At 51.8% G+C, this 18,450-nt stretch overlaps 1 protein-coding gene across 2 annotated transcripts in view; it reads right to left on the minus strand.

Moving 5' to 3' along the window:
* EPHB1 (EPH receptor B1) overlaps window positions 1–18,450 on the minus strand; it is a 409,323-nt gene that overhangs the window by 276,348 nt on the left and 114,525 nt on the right. For both annotated transcript variants that reach the window (XM_032488058.1, XM_032488067.1), the window contains exon 2: window positions 9,236–9,300. In XM_032488058.1, the coding sequence (XP_032343949.1) occupies window positions 9,236–9,300 (65 nt within the window). The remainder of the gene's footprint in view (window positions 1–9,235; window positions 9,301–18,450) is intronic.

The following is an 18,450-nucleotide window of genomic DNA, read 5'->3' on the forward strand; positions in this document are numbered from 1 at the left end:
GGGCACCTGCTTCCTTCCAGGGCCCCAAGGGCCACCTCAGCCTGAGAAGAGCTGTCATGAGGCAGTTGGTCCTCCAGACTCACATCCCAGCAGAATGGTTTCCAGGCTCAGGGGGACCACCTTCCTCGGGAAGATTTTAGAGAAAAGACACCTGTCTGTCCGGCCAGATGAGGGTTAAGCCTGCCTCTGAGAGGGAGAAGGGGGTCTGGGTGACCTGTGGTGTTCCCTCCCAGATTCTGCAGACACAAATATCTCCTGCTCTGCTGATGAATGAGTCTGTGAGCCATTTCCAAGAGCAAGAAAATAAATCTGCCAAGCAGAAGGTTCTGGTGAACCACCACGACTCCCAAATTTCTTTAACATGGCAAGCCAGGGAGTCTTCTCTCCCTCAGTCACTCTCTGTCTCCCTCCACCCACAGCCCTCCCCAACCAGCAAACACACAGTCATACCTGGTGTATTTCTGCAACCTGTGTAGTCATTGACAGTCTACTCAATGTGACAATTAATAGGAAGCCCAGTGACAGTGGTCATCTGTCATATTTCAAACATCTCTCCATCAAAGGCACAGACATCCCACAAAAGAGCTCACACAACAGCCCCATGACACAGGAGCAACCACAAATGTGAAGCCAGGCCGAACAGTGCCCTTGCCCAGCCCACCTCTCCTCCCCTGGGACCCACCAGCCTCAGCCAATGCCCCCACCCACCCCGCCAGGCTGTCATTCTTCCCAGAGCAACACATGAACCCTCTGGACCGCCTTCCATCTCCCCAGGGCCCCACCGCCACGGCCCTGTCCTGAGCCCCCAGACCTTTGTCTATCACTGTCTCTGTCAAGCAGATGATTTTAAACTTCCATTCCTAAAAGACGCGTATTATATTAAAAAAAAAATGTTTTAAGTGCTTCGGGGTGTTTTGTTCCTCATTGCTTCATAAAAGTGACATTAATAGCCGGGGAAGAGCACTGCTGAGTGCAATTACAGAGGATGTTTCAGGTATGAAAGCTGTTTTGAGCCTGCTAATGTTTCCTAATTACAGGCCTTTTGGTAGCGAGAGAAAAAGATAAAGAGTGGGTGGGAGGCCCAGGGTGGGAGCTCTGACTTATCTCAGGGGTTTACCTGGAGAGGGCAGGGGAGCGGAGGGGAGGGGAGGGGAGAGGGAGGAGGGCGGTCAGAGGCCCGCCTGCTGGGAGGCAAGGCCCCTCCCGGGGAGAGAGCAGTCCTAATTCCTGGGTAACAGCTCAGGAAAGGAAATCACCCGCATCCTGAACTGCGAGAAAAGACCTTTTAGATACTGAGCCCGAATTCGCCAACTCAAGCTGGAAGTTCCTTCTGGAGATGCCACCCTCTGGAGACACCAGCGGCAGCGGGCAGGCCAGCATCTCACTAGGAAAGAGGATGCAGCGTGGCGGGCAGGAGAGCACGCTGCAGGAGGGTAGATGTGAGCACCCGCACTTTCTAGCTATGTGCCCAGAGGCAACTTAACTGCGGTTCTCTGCCTCCGTTTCCTCACCAGTAAAATGGGGCTGTTGTAAGGACTGATGTGTGCCTGGCTGTGTTCCCTGCCCAGCACCTATTCAGCTTTCTGGTACCTATATCCCACTTCCTTCTGGGAGGTGACTCCCTCCAGGTTTTCAGTCCAAGGTTTCTGGTAGGCTCAGCACAACACAAGAGTGGAGCATAGGACCTGGGAGTACCAAGCATGCAGCACTTTGCATGTCCTGGATTCAGGGACTGAATCTGGGCAAGGTGGGAGTCAAGTTGAGCCAGTCAAGCCCATTCAGAGCTAATTCCAGGGCTTCTGCTGGGGGGACCAGAAGGAGGTGTTTGCTCTTACCTAGGGGGTGTGGAAGGATGAGGTTGTAAGGGCTGGAGCTGCTGCAGCCTTCTTACGACCAAGAGGAGACTCAAAATAGAGCCAACACAAGGCGAGTAGAGAGAGGAGAAAGGGAATGGGAAGAGACAGAGATTGATCCTAAGGATCTGGAACTACATGAAGCCACATCCGCCCCTGGATCATTCTGTGACAGGAGCCCAGATATCTCCTTTAAGATTCACTTGTGCTTTTCTGTCACGAGCCACCAGGAAGCCCTGACTGATACAAAAGCATGGCTCCCAGCAATGTCACCAGGTCAAAGGCCCCCAGGTCCTCACCGGTCTGAGAAAGGATGACGAAGCCACCCCCCTCTGCCTGCCTGCCCCTGGCATGGCCAGAAACTCAAAACCCGTACAACTCCATTCACAAAATCATCTTGCCCAGAGCTAAATGTCTCTTGGATTTGCCTAATTTAGCTCAGGCTTTTCTGTCTTAATTAGCATGATTGAGTCATCAGAGGAAGAAAAGAGAAAATCTAGGCCTTCAGAGGGTTAGTACCACGCTAAGACTTCCTAAGAGCTAACCCAGGAAAACATTTTACCAACACTGTTTCATATGTGGAGCAAGTGTGCATCCTTACCCCACTGAGCAGAGGAGGAAACAGGGACCGAAGGAGCCTGCACGATGGGCCTGAGACCACAGAGCCAGGGAGCTGCAGAGCAGGAACAGGAGCCGGCTTCTTGGATGCCAAGGCCTGAAACCTTCACTGGGACTCCATAAGCCTCTCATCCATCAGACCAGATAAATTTCAATTGATTTTGCCTGGCCTTGGAATGAACGGGGTGTTACTAAAGTAGATTTCTCTCCTGAGCACACTGTCCTAATTCCCACGATGTGGGCAGCTGGAGCTGGCAGACAGGGAGAGGGGAGGCGGTCGGGAGGGTCCCCATGCGGACAAGGAGTGGCTGTGAGGTAAGGCCCCAGGGTGCCACTCACATGGGCCTGCACCTCGTGTGGGGAATTCATTTATCAGACACAGGCACCCACATGAGTGTTGTTCCCTTCATGCTGGCCTCCCCGGAAGCTCTCCCCTTAGTCCAATAATCCTCCCGTCGTTTAAGATATTTCCAGAACTCTGAGAACTGCCTGCCTACAGAGGCATGAGGTGAAATCAGCTTATTTAACTTCATATACACACATATATATACACGTGCACACACATATATGCACATACACATCACATACGCATCAAATATAGATGCAATACATATATACACACATACACACATGTACACATATACAGAAATGCACACACTATCACATATATACACAGACACACAGACACATACACACACACATGCACACACACATGCTCACACACATGCTCACACACACGCAGCTCATCCTGAAGGCTCATCAGTCTTGGCTCCAGACTCCTTTTCCATCTTTCCTTTATCAACCCCCATGTCCCACGATGCAGATTTGCCAATATTAAAGTAGTAAACAGAGTACGTCACAGGCCGTCAAGGGGTTCCAAAGGGCAGTACAGACGGAGCTGGAATCTGGAAGGCCATGGAACGCCCTTTGGAGACAACTCAGGTAGATGTTACAGGTAGGTCACGTGTCCCACAGACACAGAGGCCATTAGCGGCCCAGGTGCAAACAGCCCGTGGGCCCTGGCAAAACTCTGGGAGAGTGAAAGAACTTGCCTGGGGTTCCAACAAGAAAGTCAAATAAGCCTCATTCTCGGGGGGACTCAGGCTTGCCTGAAAGCAAACTGGGACTTTCTCAGGGGTGTCCTGGTCTCCTCCCTCATACTCATCTCAGGAGAGGTGGCTTCATTTGCATCACTAATTAAGCTCTTTAAAAAGTTACTGAAAATCAATTGGGTTTTGAGAGGTTACAGCAAACATTTTGCTGAGCTACCATAAAACTAAACTGAGCATCTCCTAAGTTCAGAACCCTGGGTTGAGGATGCAGGGAAGTAGCTCACTGATTTAGCCAAGAAACATTTACTGGAGCTTGGCCCCTGCTGGACCAGTGCTGAGCACCAGGGACAGAGAGGAAGCCACTTCATTCTCCATTCAGAGAGAAACCACACATCGACACAGATTTAGCTCACAAAGTGAAGGATGGTAGGTTCGAAGTTGACACCAAGCCCTCTGCTTTGGGAAGGGGCCCGACCGCAAAGTCCTGGTGGGGGTGGGCATCCAGGAGGGCTCCCTGGGGAAGAAGAACAGAGCTGACACCTGAAGGACAGAGAGTGGTGCAGGGAGGGAGGGTAGGGGAAAAGGAAAAGGGGGGAGAGGGCCAGGCAGCATCCAGAAACTGGGCGGCCTGCTGAGAGGGGACTGTGCAGCCACGAAGACTAGCGCTTCCCGAGCGCTACCCATGGCTGGGCACCACCCGCCTCAGTGTTGACCTTGGGACCTCTCTGAGCAACCCCACTGCCCAGAGCTCCTGTCATGTGAAGGTCAGGGCCCTTTTGAAGCAATGCTGGAAGCAAGGGTTTGGGAGAAGTAACGGAAGGGAGGAGCAAGGGGTCAGCAGGGTCATGGGCAAGGGTTCCAGGATGCTCTCTGGTGGGCACTCAGCCCCTCCCTGGCATTTGTTACTTTCTCCCTCTGCTCACCAGGTGGCCTCTGATTCAGGTTAAACCTAAAGGCTTTAAATTAAAGCCACAATTAGATTATAAGCAACACTTTGCCATTGGAGTATAAATACTTTGTTTTTGACATGTAATATTATGATCCACTTTCGAGCCATGTAACTGAAAACAATTTGCGGGCTACGTGTGGGTGGGCAGTCCTCAAGTACAGTGGTAAAGAAACCCGGTGACCCCATAAAAGGAAGTCTCCCGGCCTCTCCCTGGGGAGCCCGCCTCACTGTGGGCACGCGCTGTGGATAGGGTTCACTGCAACGCCAGCTGGGCCCCTGGCAGAATCATGCCTCTTCTGGGTGAGGTCAAGCCAGTTCCTCGGAGACCCACAGGCTATCAGAACAAAACCCGCCCATCCTTCTCTGTCTTAAGCATACATGGTACCCTGACTGCAGGAACTGCCTTTGCCCCCTTTCTGGGGTGGGCATCCCCATCTCCTCCCACCCTGGATCCCAGGAAAATGTGGACCACCCACCCAGCCTCCTGACTTCTCAGATGCCCAACTCTGGCCCCATTCCCCAGACTCCTCCATCACCCAGAAGTGCTCTGTGTGTCTTAAATCCAAGCCCCGAAGCGAGGCCACGGCCTCTGGTCCTCCTCCAGTCTCGCTGAGACCTCCAGCTGGGCCCCTGGACTTTGTCACCATGCTTGGTCCTCGCTGGCTTCACTCTTCTGGTCAGCAGATGCCACGCTGCCAGATGCCAACCTCCTCTCGCCAAAGCCCTCAGCTCCTTACCCTCCCAGTCCGCGATTCTGGCACAACCATAACTCAGGATGACTCAGCGGCCACACCGCGACCAGGCACACCTGAAAGAGGCCGGCAGGTCAGGACCGTCACGGGTCACAGCCTACAACCTCAGCTAGGCCCTTACCCCAGCCACGTTCCTTCCAAACACGTCCTGCCAGCCTCTCTCCAACTCCCCAGCAGCGAGAGAGTCTTCAAACCCTTTCCACCAGCCTCAAACCCGCTACCCAGAACTCCCCACCCTGACTCTCTGAGACTTGCCTCCAACCTCAGAGAGAAGGCAGGAAGTCAGGAAGCTGGAAGACTTTTCTATTTTAGGGCTTCTGTCACCAACCCCGCATCTCTCTGAGGCTATCTGATCTCTGTTCTGTCATTTCAATAGAAGAGAAATCCCAGCCCCTGAAGGGCACAGGTGCCCACAGTCTGTTGTTCCCTCCAGCTCCCCTGCTGTCTTCCCTCCCTTTAGAAGCTCCTCACCTCCCGCTGACCCTTCAAAGCCCTGCTTTCTGGTCCCTCTGAAAGCATCCACACGGGTCACCAACAGGGTCCTTGTAACCAAGCGCAGTGGAAACAGTCAACGCCAATAGTACTTGTCACTGTTGCCCCCGCTTCTTCCTTCACCCACTCTCCCTTGGCTCCTGTGAGAAGACTGCCTCTTGGTTTTCTCTACCTCCCAGGCCACTTCTCATCTCCCTTTCTGGCTCCTGTTTCCCTGACACTCCGATCAAGTTACCTATCCAAAGCTCTCACCTCTTTTCCCTCCAAACACTCTTCCTGGGAGACCGCAGACATACCCTGGGCTTGCCTCCCATCACGTGGGGCTGCCTTCTGGTTCCACTGCCCTTGAGTCAAAAGCTGACGGCGCCCCTGCCGAGAGTGCCCCAGAAGCACCTCATACTCAACAGGTCACTACTGAACTCAGTCTCTTTCAGCCCAAGCGTGCTCCTCCTCCGGTGTCCCCCATCTCCAGGAATGACACCATCTGCCATCCACTTGCTCAAGTCAGGAACTTGCAACAAATACACACTGAGTTAGGTAATGAACTCGATGTGAGTTTCCGATGGTGAACAAAGATACAGAGTCCTGGTCACCACAGAGGTCACAGTATGGTCAAAGTGGGAGAGGGGTGGTGATGGGTCCAGTACTGACACACAGAGATGTGAAATCGGCAGCTGTGAAGAGAACCATGGAGAAAAGCTCCCTGGTCCTGAGATGACCTGTGATGGCGAGGCCAGCGTGGCTGGGGACACAAGGAAGGCAGCCTGAGGATGGGCCGAGTGAGCTGAGGCCCGAAGACGAGAGAGGAGAAGTCAAGAACGGCTCTGGTTTCTGGCCTTCACGATGTGCTAAGTTGGAGCCCACGTGTGCAGGTGGGGGAAGGAGAGAAGGGTGAATTCTGCTCAGGCCACATTGAGCAGCCAGTGAAAGACGTGGCAGGTGGATATGTGATCTGGGCTAGGGACAAACTTGGGAGTCACCTGTGTGTTCACAGAATCAGAGGCAACTGTCTGGGATAAGAACAGAGGGAGATGGGAGAGGGCTTGGATGAAAGCGAAGTCCTTGATCGGCCCTCTCGCCCAGGCCAAGGGCCAGCTTGACCCTCCTGCCATGAAGCAGACAGGCTCAGAAACTGCTCAGGGCATCAGGAAACTACCCGGCTCTCTGTCCCTGCGAGAAGAGCTTTGGGGATAGGCCACCAAGCAACTGTCTCTAAAGGGCATTATTTGACTTTGAATGTTTCCCTAAAGGACAATTTTCCCTGGAAAAGGAGATCAGAAGTTTAAAGAAGACAGGTGGTGTGTACAAAAATCAAGGGAAAAATTAACCATACATCACGTCGATATCTTGTGAGAAAGCATGCAAGCCTTTAAACAATCACGTGATTTTTAAGAGTGGCAAGTTCTTAATATGCAGGCCACCTGAGAAGTTGTCGCCCCATCACCTTTGCATAAAGTCCCGAGTGGGAGTGGGTAGGGTGCCCCAGTTGCCCAGTGTTCCTAGCAGGATTTGGATTTTGTCAGAGCGGGCAGGATCTGCTCCTGCTCCCATCCCTGCTTTGAGGAACAGCTCATCCACGACCTCGCCATCCTGCCCCAAGATGGGATGCCTGCCCCTGGGGCAGCGAAAAGTTCAAACTCAGGGGAGAATGCAGGGGTGGGGCTACATCCTGCCCTGGGCCCTGAATCCGAGCGTCCCTGAGGCAGAACTGGGCGTGTCAGCGTAATAGAGAAGAATAAATCCAACTCCATATTAGAGCTATTCCTTCAGCTCTAACCCTGTGCTGTTTCCTGTGCTTAGTCATGCTGGTTCTGCACCTTTTGTAAAAGAATGTCGCCTAGAGCCTGAAATACACAGGACAGCCCATTCTTAAGGCTCTGACCTTTAAGGGTAGAACACTTTTCCCTTTACATAGAGATAAAAAGTTGCAGAACTGAGAATAACATGTGTCTTGTTGGAAGTTTACAGGAACATCATGACCTCACCTTTGTGGACAGTTGGGAGAACAAAGGATTCTGACACCAAGAAGTCTGCAACAACCAATCACACCCCTTCCCCTTTTTGTGTAAAAGGAGCCTGAATTCTGACTTGGGTAAGATGGTTCTCTAAGACATTAGTCCCCCATCTTCTCACTGTACTGGCTTTCCAAATAAAGTCATTATTCCTTGCCCCAACATCTTGTCTCCCAATTTATTGGCCTGTCATGCGGCAAGCAGAATGAGTTTGGACTCAGTAACGTTAGGACTGGCTGTGACGTGCACCCTGGGGTGCAGAGCCACACTGGGTCCTGGGCTGGAGGTTATCAAAGGCAGAGAAGGAGAGAGGAGGCATGCCTAGCCCATCCTGCTCCTGCTAACCTCACCCCTTCCTGGGATTAAGAGTCCATGCCCTCCTCCTGCCCTCTCCCTTCATGATGAAGCCCCACCACAAGCCAGGCACCCAAGCTAGGGACATGAATCTCATTCTAAACTCCTCCCCTGCTCCGTCCACAGCCCATCCATTGCCAAATGTTGCCAATGCCTCCCCCTTGGTTTCCTGTAAACTGTCTGAGTATCCCGTTTTAATTCCCCTCTTCTGACCCACCCAAGACAGCTGCAAGAGCCTCTTAAACGCCTTTCTCTCAACTGTTCTCTACAATCCTGTCGGCAAGCCTGCCTGTTTTATTCTTCTGCCCAGGACCCATCCATTCCCTAGAGGGTAAGTCCAAACTGCCAGCTCAGCAGCACGGTTCCAGTGCTGCACACCCACCACGGCCAATCCATACCCCAGCCCCATCTCAGTGCTGCCCACACCCTGCCATGTTCCATACACATAGACTCTTGCCTCTTACATCTTTTCATGACCCTATCCTTTTCAACCAGCTATTCCTCCTATTGGGAGGAGTTTCCAGACTCTCCAGTCACTACCTGTCAAACTCCTACTCACCCTCCAAAACCCACCTTGCACGCACCTTCCTGGTAAAGGCTTCTTGTCTCCCTCCGAAGTGCTCACTCCCAGCTCTGTGCCCACACCTGCCTGTCATCTTTCCACTGCTACAAAGATGTACTTCAGCTTATTCATGAACATGGTGGATCCCACTGGAGGCCATGAGCTCCTCCAGACTGTTTCATCTCTATAGCTACAGGGTCTGGCCAGTGAACTAATGAATCCAGAACACTGCTTTAAGGCAATTTCAGGTGAAAGAGAGCCTCCGCCCTTCTGAATTCCAGCCCCTCCTCAAGCCCTTGCCCTCTCTGTGGTCCCATGGGCAACACAGATGTCTGTCTGCCTGAGTGCCCACTGGCCCCAGTCCCACAGGCACACCCTAGTCACCTGGACGGCTGCATCCAGAGAGGGTCTGCATCTCCGCACCAGGGAGCCGCTCAGGATGACGAGCCTTGCTGTCGCCTCTGTGGATGGGCGGTGGACTCACACCTGTATTCCACCACCCAAAGGGGCAAATCAGGCTTTGCTCCCCAAAGCCGTCCTTGGCCCCACAACTACCCAGTGAGGTTGAAGGATGGATGATCTGACACTCACCCCTGATGCGGGATTGGCTGTCCAGCCCAGCTCTGCAGTAGCTGTCCTGGTGTCCATTAAAGTTTCTGCAGACCAAAAAGAGAAAAATTGGTAAGTTAGAAGAATTATGGGACAGTGGCCCTTACGTTCATGAAGTTACTTATAACTGTAAATGTCAGTGTTAGGAGTCCTGGACCCCTCAACCAAGCCCAAGGCTCAGAGAGGGGAAGAGGTCCGCCAGGACGACACGGCTCATGGCAGAGCTGGGCACAGACCTCAGGTCTCCTGATGCTAAGTCTCTACCCAAATGACCCCAAGCCACCTGTATGGGGTGAAGTCACCTGCCCGCTCATCACTTTTCCCCCAAGACGTGGCTTCTTCCCACATCCTCTTCCCGCACGTCCACATCACCGGCTCTTCCCAGGCTGTGTTGATCCAGTAGCCAAATCTAATTCTTCCTTCCAGCCTTCCTCGGCAACCTCCTTCCGTCCTCCCCTGCCTACTGGGTTGCCTCTCCACCCTCGCCCTTCTGCTATCCTTTCTCCCCACCACTCTCCTCTGCCTTCCCTCCAGCATCCGTGTTGACACTTACTCTTGGGTGATTTCCCTTCAGCTCCTCTGGCCTCAACGCTCAGCCTTCCTGCAGGTCCCTCTGCCCCTGAGCCCAGATACACAGCCACCCCCTCCCTAAGACTCTGCTGGGGGCTCACGCAGCTTTGGCAAAGGCCTTACCCAGAACACAAAAGCACATCTCAGACCCCAGGGACCTGCTTCCTGGTTACAATCCCTCTGGCCAGCGAGGGAGACAGACGCCCTGACTTGGCTGTGGCTCCCAGGAGCTCCCGGGTGGCTGCAGCTCACACACAGAGGTCGCCAGGCACTATGTGGATCACAGAGTTGATATTCATCAAAACTGTTTTCTGGCAGACAGCAGTAAAGTGTCCTGGACACAGGGTACCTTTTTCTTTTTTTATTCCTCTCCTTTTCCTTCTATTATTGACTGTTGTCAAACCCCACTTCTCAATGGAAACTCTTCCCAAAAGGCGGATCAGAGCTCTGACTTGTAAACCCAAAACCCCTTCGTTTTTAGGGTTTTTTTTTTTTTTAACAGCTTTGTTGAGGTAGAAATGACATACAATAAACATAATTAAAGCATAATATTTGATAAGTTTTGACATCTATTTATACCCATGAAACCATCACCACAATCAAGACAATGAACATAGCCATCATTCCCAGAAATTCCCTGTCCCTTTGTAATTCCTTCTTCCCCCATCCCTGCCCCAGCCTGTCACTGTCCCCAGGCAGTGACTGCTCTGCTTTCTGTCATATATAGAATAGATTAATTGGTATTTTCTAGACTTTTACATAAATGGAATCATGTAGTACATACTGTTTTCTTAATCTGGCTTCTTTGACTTGGCATATTTAAGATTGATCACGTTGTATCAATAGTGTATTCCTTTTTATTGCCGAATAGTGTCCCACTGTATGGAGAGATGACATTTCTGTCTACCTATTCATCTGGCATTTCCAGTTTTTGGCAACTACATGAGACAAATTCTTTTTAAATTTTATTTATTTACTTTAATGGAGGTACCGCAGACCTGAACCCAGGATCCTGTGCACGCTAAGTGAGCACCTTACCACTGAGCTATACCCTACCCCCTACATGAAAGAAATTGCATGAAGAGTTCTAGTTCCTCCACATCTGCACCAACACCTGGCATGATCAGGCATTTTTCATTTTGGCCATTTTAATAGATGTGTAGTGGTATCTCATTATGGTTTTAATTTTCGTTTCCTTAATGTAGAAGGATGCTAAACATCCTTTCACACAATAATTTGTCACCTGTATATCTCTCTTAGTGAAGTGTCTGTTTAACATTTTTCCATTTTTTAATTGGGTTATTTTCTTATTATTGAGTTTGGAAAGTTATTTATATATTCTGGATACGAGTCCTTTATCAGACGCACACTTTGCAAATATTTTCTCACATTCTGTGGCTTCTCTCTTTAACAGTGTCTTTCAAAAAGTAGACACTTTAAATTTTAGAGAATTTACCCAGTTTTTCTTTTATGGTTGGTGTCACATCTAAGAAATCTTTGCCTAACCCAAGATCACAAAGATTTTCTCCTACCTAGGTCTAAGATCTATTTTGAGTTAATTTTTGCTTAAGGTGGGAGCTATGAGTCAAATATACAATTGATTTTATCGTGTGGATATCCAATGTTCCAGAGCAGCACCTTTTTAAATCACATAATGGTGCCATTGAGGCTAGCAGAGGGGTCTTATCCACCTGAATGTCCCACGACATGTATCAAAGGTCCAGGCACAGCCCATCCTAGCTGCACAGGTGCTCAACAAGCAGGGGCACAGGGAATATGTATGATGTGTTATTTTGGTTTCTCTCGCTTCTCTTTTCTCCTGAGCATCCCCCTACCCCATGTGAACAGCCACTCCCTGCTCACTGTTTCAGGCAGAAGACAGGAAGTCTGAATGCAGAATGCAGAGTCCTGGGCCCCTTAGGAAAACGGATTCTTGGCATAAACCAAAGGTTTTGGAAGAAAGTCATCCTATTGGCAGGACAGAGGGAATGAAAATAGAGTGACAAATGAGGAGCTGAGTTGAGAAAGGGGGTTGCCTACGCTCTGGTCTCCCGGTGCTCAACCCCAGAGAAGGGATGGTAGGAGTCTGTGGGGGTGACAAGACTTCAACCTTGGACCTTGGTCACCCAGCATCCCAGCCAGGAGCGACCACACCAGGCTGACATGGCCCAGATAGACAGAGGGAGGTCTAATTAAGGGGACCCAGAGCCACCCCATGGTGACCTGCATGGACTATACGCAAGGGTCAGACAGGGTCCGGTGTCTCAACAGGTGCTGGTGTGGACAGAAGCTAACAGGTCAGTGCTGCACCATCTTCCACTGACACTGCATAGCTTGCCTGCACCCTGAGTAACCCAGTGGAATGGGGCTCACACTGCAAACAGGAGAGTCAACAAATACAGCCAGCTGGACTTTCTTGCCTATTTAAGTTTGGGTTTGGCTGGAGAGTCGTGGCCCATGCACATCTGAAGGAACGCAAGCACTGGTACAGACTTCTCAAGTTTGCTTTCTCCTCTGGTCTTCTGACAGCTGGGGAGGCCGATCCCTGCACCGAGCAGCCCTCCCTCTCTCCCCCGTCTCCACTTCACAGCACTAATAATGATCATAATGACACACCAAATTTACATAATACACTTCTCAGAAGGCACTCCACGTGGCCCTGAAGAAATTCATCTCCTTGATTAAAATGCCTTCGCCAGGTGGGCCTGAAGCAGGAGTCACTGAACCCATTTGGCAGACTTGGGGACCAGGGCGCAGAAAGGTATAGTGGCTCCTACAGGGTCACGCAGCCTTCCACGCTGATGCTGACAGCCTCAACTCTCAGCCTGCCGCCCAGCAGACAGATCTGGGCATCCGGGGACTCTGCTGTGGTCCTGGGATGGGGGTCCTTGCTCATAAAGCCAAAGGCCACCAAAGCCCTAAAGCAATGTATATAGTGGCGCTCTCCAACCTCAGGATCACGTTGAAGTAGCAGGGAACACGCAGAGGATATGGGCAGGGAGGGAAATACAGTCCAGAATCAAAAGTAAGAGTCAGCCTTCACTCCTAAACCTTCCAAGAGCTGGTCTGTTTTGTTAACCCCATTAATACAATCGAAGACTTGATTATAATCATGGTTTCCTGCTCAAGGGCTGTCACTGAATCTGTTTCTAAATAATGTCTTCCATCCACCCTCTTGGACAGAAGTTACAGCAATAGGAATGCATCTCTCTGCATCCTGCCTGCGGCGGAGATGGAAGACCACAAGACCATAAACCATCCACTCAGTATGATTAAGGGCAGTTTGTGTTCTGGCACGGAGCGCTCCTGATTATGGCATTACACTCTGGTGGGGGCTGAATTAAAGTGATCTGAGAAGGTTTACATCTCCCTGGAGAAGAAGAGAGTACTCATTTGCATTTATAAAGCATATTGAGAGTTCTGGCAGAAAGTTATGGTGGAAGCACAATTAAATATTTACCATCACTTCTGCTCTCAAACAGTGGCATGGGGACCAAACCAGCTGGAGGTGCATGTGTTGCTGTCAGACCCGATGCCTACAGGGGACATGGCTCTGGGACCCATACCCACCACCTGGCCTCTGCTCTCTGGGAGCACGTACTCGCTGCCCAAGGGAGGGAGGCTGGGGAGGAGGACACACAGAGTGGAAAGAGGGCATCGGTGTGGGCAGTCAGGGTCCAGGTCCCACTCCCACCACTTAGCGGCCACTTCTTTCTCCCTCCCTCCTCATCTGCAGAACGGGGCTAGAGCGAGTTAGTGCATAGGACTGTGGGTGGACTGCATTACCCAAAGCACCAAAAACAAATGCTTTCATTATTATAACTTAATCACCCCAAGCTTCAGTTTCCTAGCTATGATAGAAAGAATCTAATGATGGTATCTGTAAACTACCCATAAGAGATGTATAAGAGTCAGCGATGGTAACCACCTACTGGTATCTCCTCTACCTCCTTCTTTGTGAGGACCAAGGAGTCACACATGTAGAGGATACAGCAGAGAATGAGAGCGATGGGTCCCCTAGATAGGGGTGGGTCTTATGGTCTAGTTGAGGGAGGGACAAAAAGCAAAGAACCACTCAGCATCCTACACTGGCCGAGCCCATGAGAAAGAGACTGAGATACTCAAGGGAAGGGACACGGTTCTTCTCCAGGTGGGGAGTAGGTGGGCCCACCCAAAAAGGAGACTCACACTGTGTGTGAGCAGAGGCAGACACTATGGTCCCCTGGACAGAGTGGGCGGCAGTGGCAAGGGAGAATGGAGATCTCCACCTGGCACTTGGGACAAAGAGGACACAGTGACTTCCCAGGGCAACCAGGGAGGAGTAGAGACAGGCTGATGAGAATGAAGTGGGAGCCATCCAAACACAAGGGAGGGTGAGGAGGACTGAGCCAGAGGGGAGGGGAGGCCGCGAGGGGAGACAGAAGGGGCCTCTGGCAAGAGCCGGCTGGACTGGCAAGAACCCGAGAGGGGTGGGGCCATGAGAAGCCTAGCAAAGAGACCCCATTTTCCCAGGGAACAATCTCCCTGCTGCGGCTTCAGTATGGAAACCCTCAGGGTTCCCCTCTCCGACCATGGTGGGCCGCCACCCTAGGGTCCCGGTGGTGGGGCCAGTCTGAGCCCCTTCGAGGAGAAAGAGGCAGCTGCCACCCTTCTCTGCAGACAGTCCTCGATTCTGTCTGGATTGGCACCTTGGGATGTATTGACATTTGGGATGAATTAGATGCCCATCATGGTGAAAGAGAGATAAATAAACCCTCTCCTTACAGCTCTGCCACTCTTTTTGGAAAGACATCAATCAGACATTCAGCTGAAAATATTTACAACGTCCTTCCATGGTGGTAACAACATACAACAACATATACAGATGGAATGGGGCCTTGCAAGCCTCCTCTGAGCAGTGCCTCATGTGTATTTGATAAGGCAAGTCCACGGACCTTCCAAGCAGGGAAGCAGCCATGCAATCACTGCCCTGTGCTGCCCTCTGTGGCCCAGAGGACTCCTGAAACCCAGTAGCCACAGGACAGAGTGGGTTCAGGAACCCAGCTCCCATCATGTAAATGCCAGGAGTTAACGGGTCAGCCCACTGCAGCCCCTCGGCCTCCCTCTGCCTTCATGAGGCGTCAGGATCACTGGAAGGGAGCTGAAATGTGGTAGCATAAAGGGATGCTGGTGTCTGTTCAACCAAGGTTGTCCGAGTCACTCCTGCAGACAAGTGGGTGCTGTGCCGGCACCAGAGGCAGAGCAGAGAAGGACAGACACCCCAGCCCTTGGGGAGCCTGCGGGCAAGTGGAAAGATGGAAATTAATCAAATAATCACGCAGCTCAGTCTGCAACCACAGCCAGGGTGAATGGCAGGGAGGGGAATCCCAGGGACAGTTGTGAACACGGAATAAAATGACAGGTGTACGGAGCCTGGCACACAGTGGGCACGCCCTCCTTCCTTCCCCAGGCCCTGGCTGATGGAAGCACAGGGACTTGCCCCTTCACACATACATACACACACACACACACACACACACACACAGGAATAGGACGTATAGGAAATAGTCTCCCCAACGCCCAGATCCAGAGCATGCCGGTGACCCCAGTATGCAGGGCAGCCCTGACCACAGGGACGCCCTCAGCCTCTCCAGGGATCCCCGGTGCTGCCCTCCAGACCAGGACTCCCTGGAGCTCACATCCTTCAACCCCTACCCCAGGCGCCTGTAGTGCCCTGGCTCCCTGGCCCTGGTCTGCCTACCACAGCGGCCTGCCAGGGACTCACTGTGGAGGCTTCTTGGAGCTCTTTCCCCAGACCCTCCCTGGGGCTGTGTCTAGTCTTCACAGGTCCCACTCACTGGGACAACCAGCCCCGTTGGCACGGGAACTCCTGATGATGCCTTCAGGACTCCCCAGGTGACACCCTGCCCTCGATATTCAAGCCCCTGACCAAGGCCCCAGAACCACAGTTTCTAAGCCCCAACTTCTCACCTGCCCAGACTTCCTACTGCCAGTACAGGCAGCCTCCCTGGAATCTCATCCCCATCCTTCTGAATTGGCCTCAGATTGCCTCCCTGGACCAGAGGAGGGAGAGGTCCGCTGGCTCTGGTCCGGGGATGGCACGGGCTGAGTGGGAACTGTTAAGGGCATGAGCTCAGGGACTCATGGTCTGGGCCCTGGGCCCAGCGCAGCTGTAAAAGAGTGATGTTAGAAAGTGTTCTGCACAAGCCCTCACACCCCATCCATGTGTCCACCCATCCGGATCTTCTGCTTACTTGCCTCCCTCCACCCATTCTCTGGAGCCCAGGTGTGAAACCTCGAGAGAGGCATTCAGCTTTGATTCCTTGTTCTCCCTCAGCCTCTCACCAAATCATTCATCACGCCACAGTGATTCTTTGCAGCATCTTCTTTAGCTGCATTCTTGGCAACCCATCTGAGTCCAGGGCTTTAGCCCTGTGCCCTGGGACCATAGCAACTGCCTCCTAGCTGTGTCTTGGCAGAAGCCCCAGTCTGCACCACTCACCATGCAGCTGCCAAGTTCTACTCTTGCTGTCAATGTAAATGGTTCAAAGGCAATACGGCCACGCCAAGCAAAGGTTTACGGAATCCCAGGTCCTCTGATCACACAGTGATGTCACCCCCAAGAATCTGTCCAAAGGAAATAATTCCAAAAGAAAAGGAAACAAACGCTCTATATCATGAAGATGTTCATTACAGCAGTGTTTAGAACCCGGGAACACTAGACTCAGCCTATCCGGAGGGGAAGGAAATGCTGGACAGAACACTCCTGGTCACGTGCCTGGAGTGTTACAAAGACAATGTAACAGCATCAGAACCTCAGCAATAAAACAGACCAGGAAACAGAAATGTACATGCCTCACAGATGCAACTCTGGAAACAGCTTCAGTGGAATAAAACTGCGGTGTTAAGTACAAAGACTAGACAGCCAGGTGCAAGAGCTGTGGGCCTAGGGGCGTCAGTTTGCCGATGGGCTTCCGTACTATTACCGTGTTGTTTTAGAAGATGTAAGTTCAGAAATAGAAATCCAACCAGTCTTCTAAAAGTACGTCTTTCACCTCACCTCACTCCCCTACTTCATGATTTTCAGTCTCTCCACTCATCCGAGATACGCCACAAAGTTCTGGGTTTCATGAACCTTCTGATTCGAGGCCACCTTTTCCAAACTGATCTTCCTTCAGTTCCCCAGAGGAAACCCGTCACTTCCCCTCCACTCCTCCAACCTGCACTCGGGCTGGTCCTCCTGCCTGGAAGGGCTTCTTCCTCCTCACTACCTAAAATTGTGTTCTGAATCTCCCCTCCTCAAGTTCATTGCAAGTACCTTGAGAAGGCAGAGCTGTGACTCATAGCCCATGGAGTTTGATCAGGTGCCTTAGACAGCATAAATGCTCAATCAGCTCCCGAGACCTGGGTTCCAGTCCCAGCTCCGTGACTGACAAGCAGATCAAGTCAGGGCTGAGTGTCAAAGCCGGACTTTCACAGAAGAGGCATGTCTCCAGCATCCACCAGCCAATGAGGCCAGGCCCAGAGAGATGCTGTGTATACTCTTAAGAACTCTTACTGGAATAACATCTATTACTGTCTCTGCCAAGTGTAAAATGCTAGGTGAAAAGAAGCTGTTATTACAGAAGTCTCCATGGACTGATGTGCAGTAGTGGCTGGCGAGGAAGAGAAACAAGCCTGAGTAAACAGGCGAGCTGGTCCAGCCCATCTGCTGAATGACTGACTGACTGAATGAGTCGGAACAGGCACTTAAATTATAAATATAAACTGTGAAATTTGCTCTTTTAAAGAACACACAGATTAGCGCAGTCCTCCCCACCACACCCTTCTCCTTCTGTTTCTTTTATTTTCCAAGGTTTAATTAATTATCGTAAAAGAAGCCACAGCGTCGATGGGTCACAGCATAGCACTGTGCCTCTGGGAGGCGGGAGGGGCTCTGGATCTGGTCTCGGTTCACACATGGCAGAGCCCGTGCACAAGCCGGGGAGCCCCGAGGCCCAGCTCTGGTTTCCCTCCCTCCCCTCCTACAGAGCCAGGCTCCCCGGGAAGCAGACCAGAGCGTAGGGACGTGATCTGGTCTGTTTAACTGAGGAACTGGAAAGGGCTGGGGACACACCTCAGGGCTGCCTTCTCTGCCCAGCCCAGCTCAGACATGGAACCTCGCTTGGAGGGGGTCCCTCTCCTCTCTGGCCTCAGTGGGTCACTTCCAGTTCCCAGTCACTAGAGTGGTCGCCAAGAAATATGGCAAAAAACCACAAGGCACCTCCAGAGCCTGGGTAGATCCCTCCGCCTCCTGAGCCCCCAGGTCGGGCTGGGTCCTGCGGTGACTTGGCCGTGTATACACCCACACCCTGCAAATGCTTTTTCCTAGTAAAATAGAAACATCCTTGCTTTAGGAGATGTATTAGCTTCCTACGGCTGCTGTAACAAAGTACCACAATCCAGCTGGCTTCAAACAACAGAGATGTGTTGTCTCACAGATCTGGAGTCCAAAGTCAAGGTGACAGCAGGGCCAGGCTCCCTCTGGAACTCATAGGGGAGGAGCTTTCCTCGCCTCTGCTAGCTTTTGGGGTCTTGCTGGCAATCCCTGGCATTCCAACCTCTGCCTTCAAGGTCACGGGCACCCG

The sequence above is a fragment of the Camelus ferus genome, chromosome 1 (genome assembly GCF_009834535.1).
Source record: "Camelus ferus isolate YT-003-E chromosome 1, BCGSAC_Cfer_1.0, whole genome shotgun sequence".
In the NCBI taxonomy this organism is placed as follows: Eukaryota; Metazoa; Chordata; class Mammalia; order Artiodactyla; family Camelidae; genus Camelus; species Camelus ferus.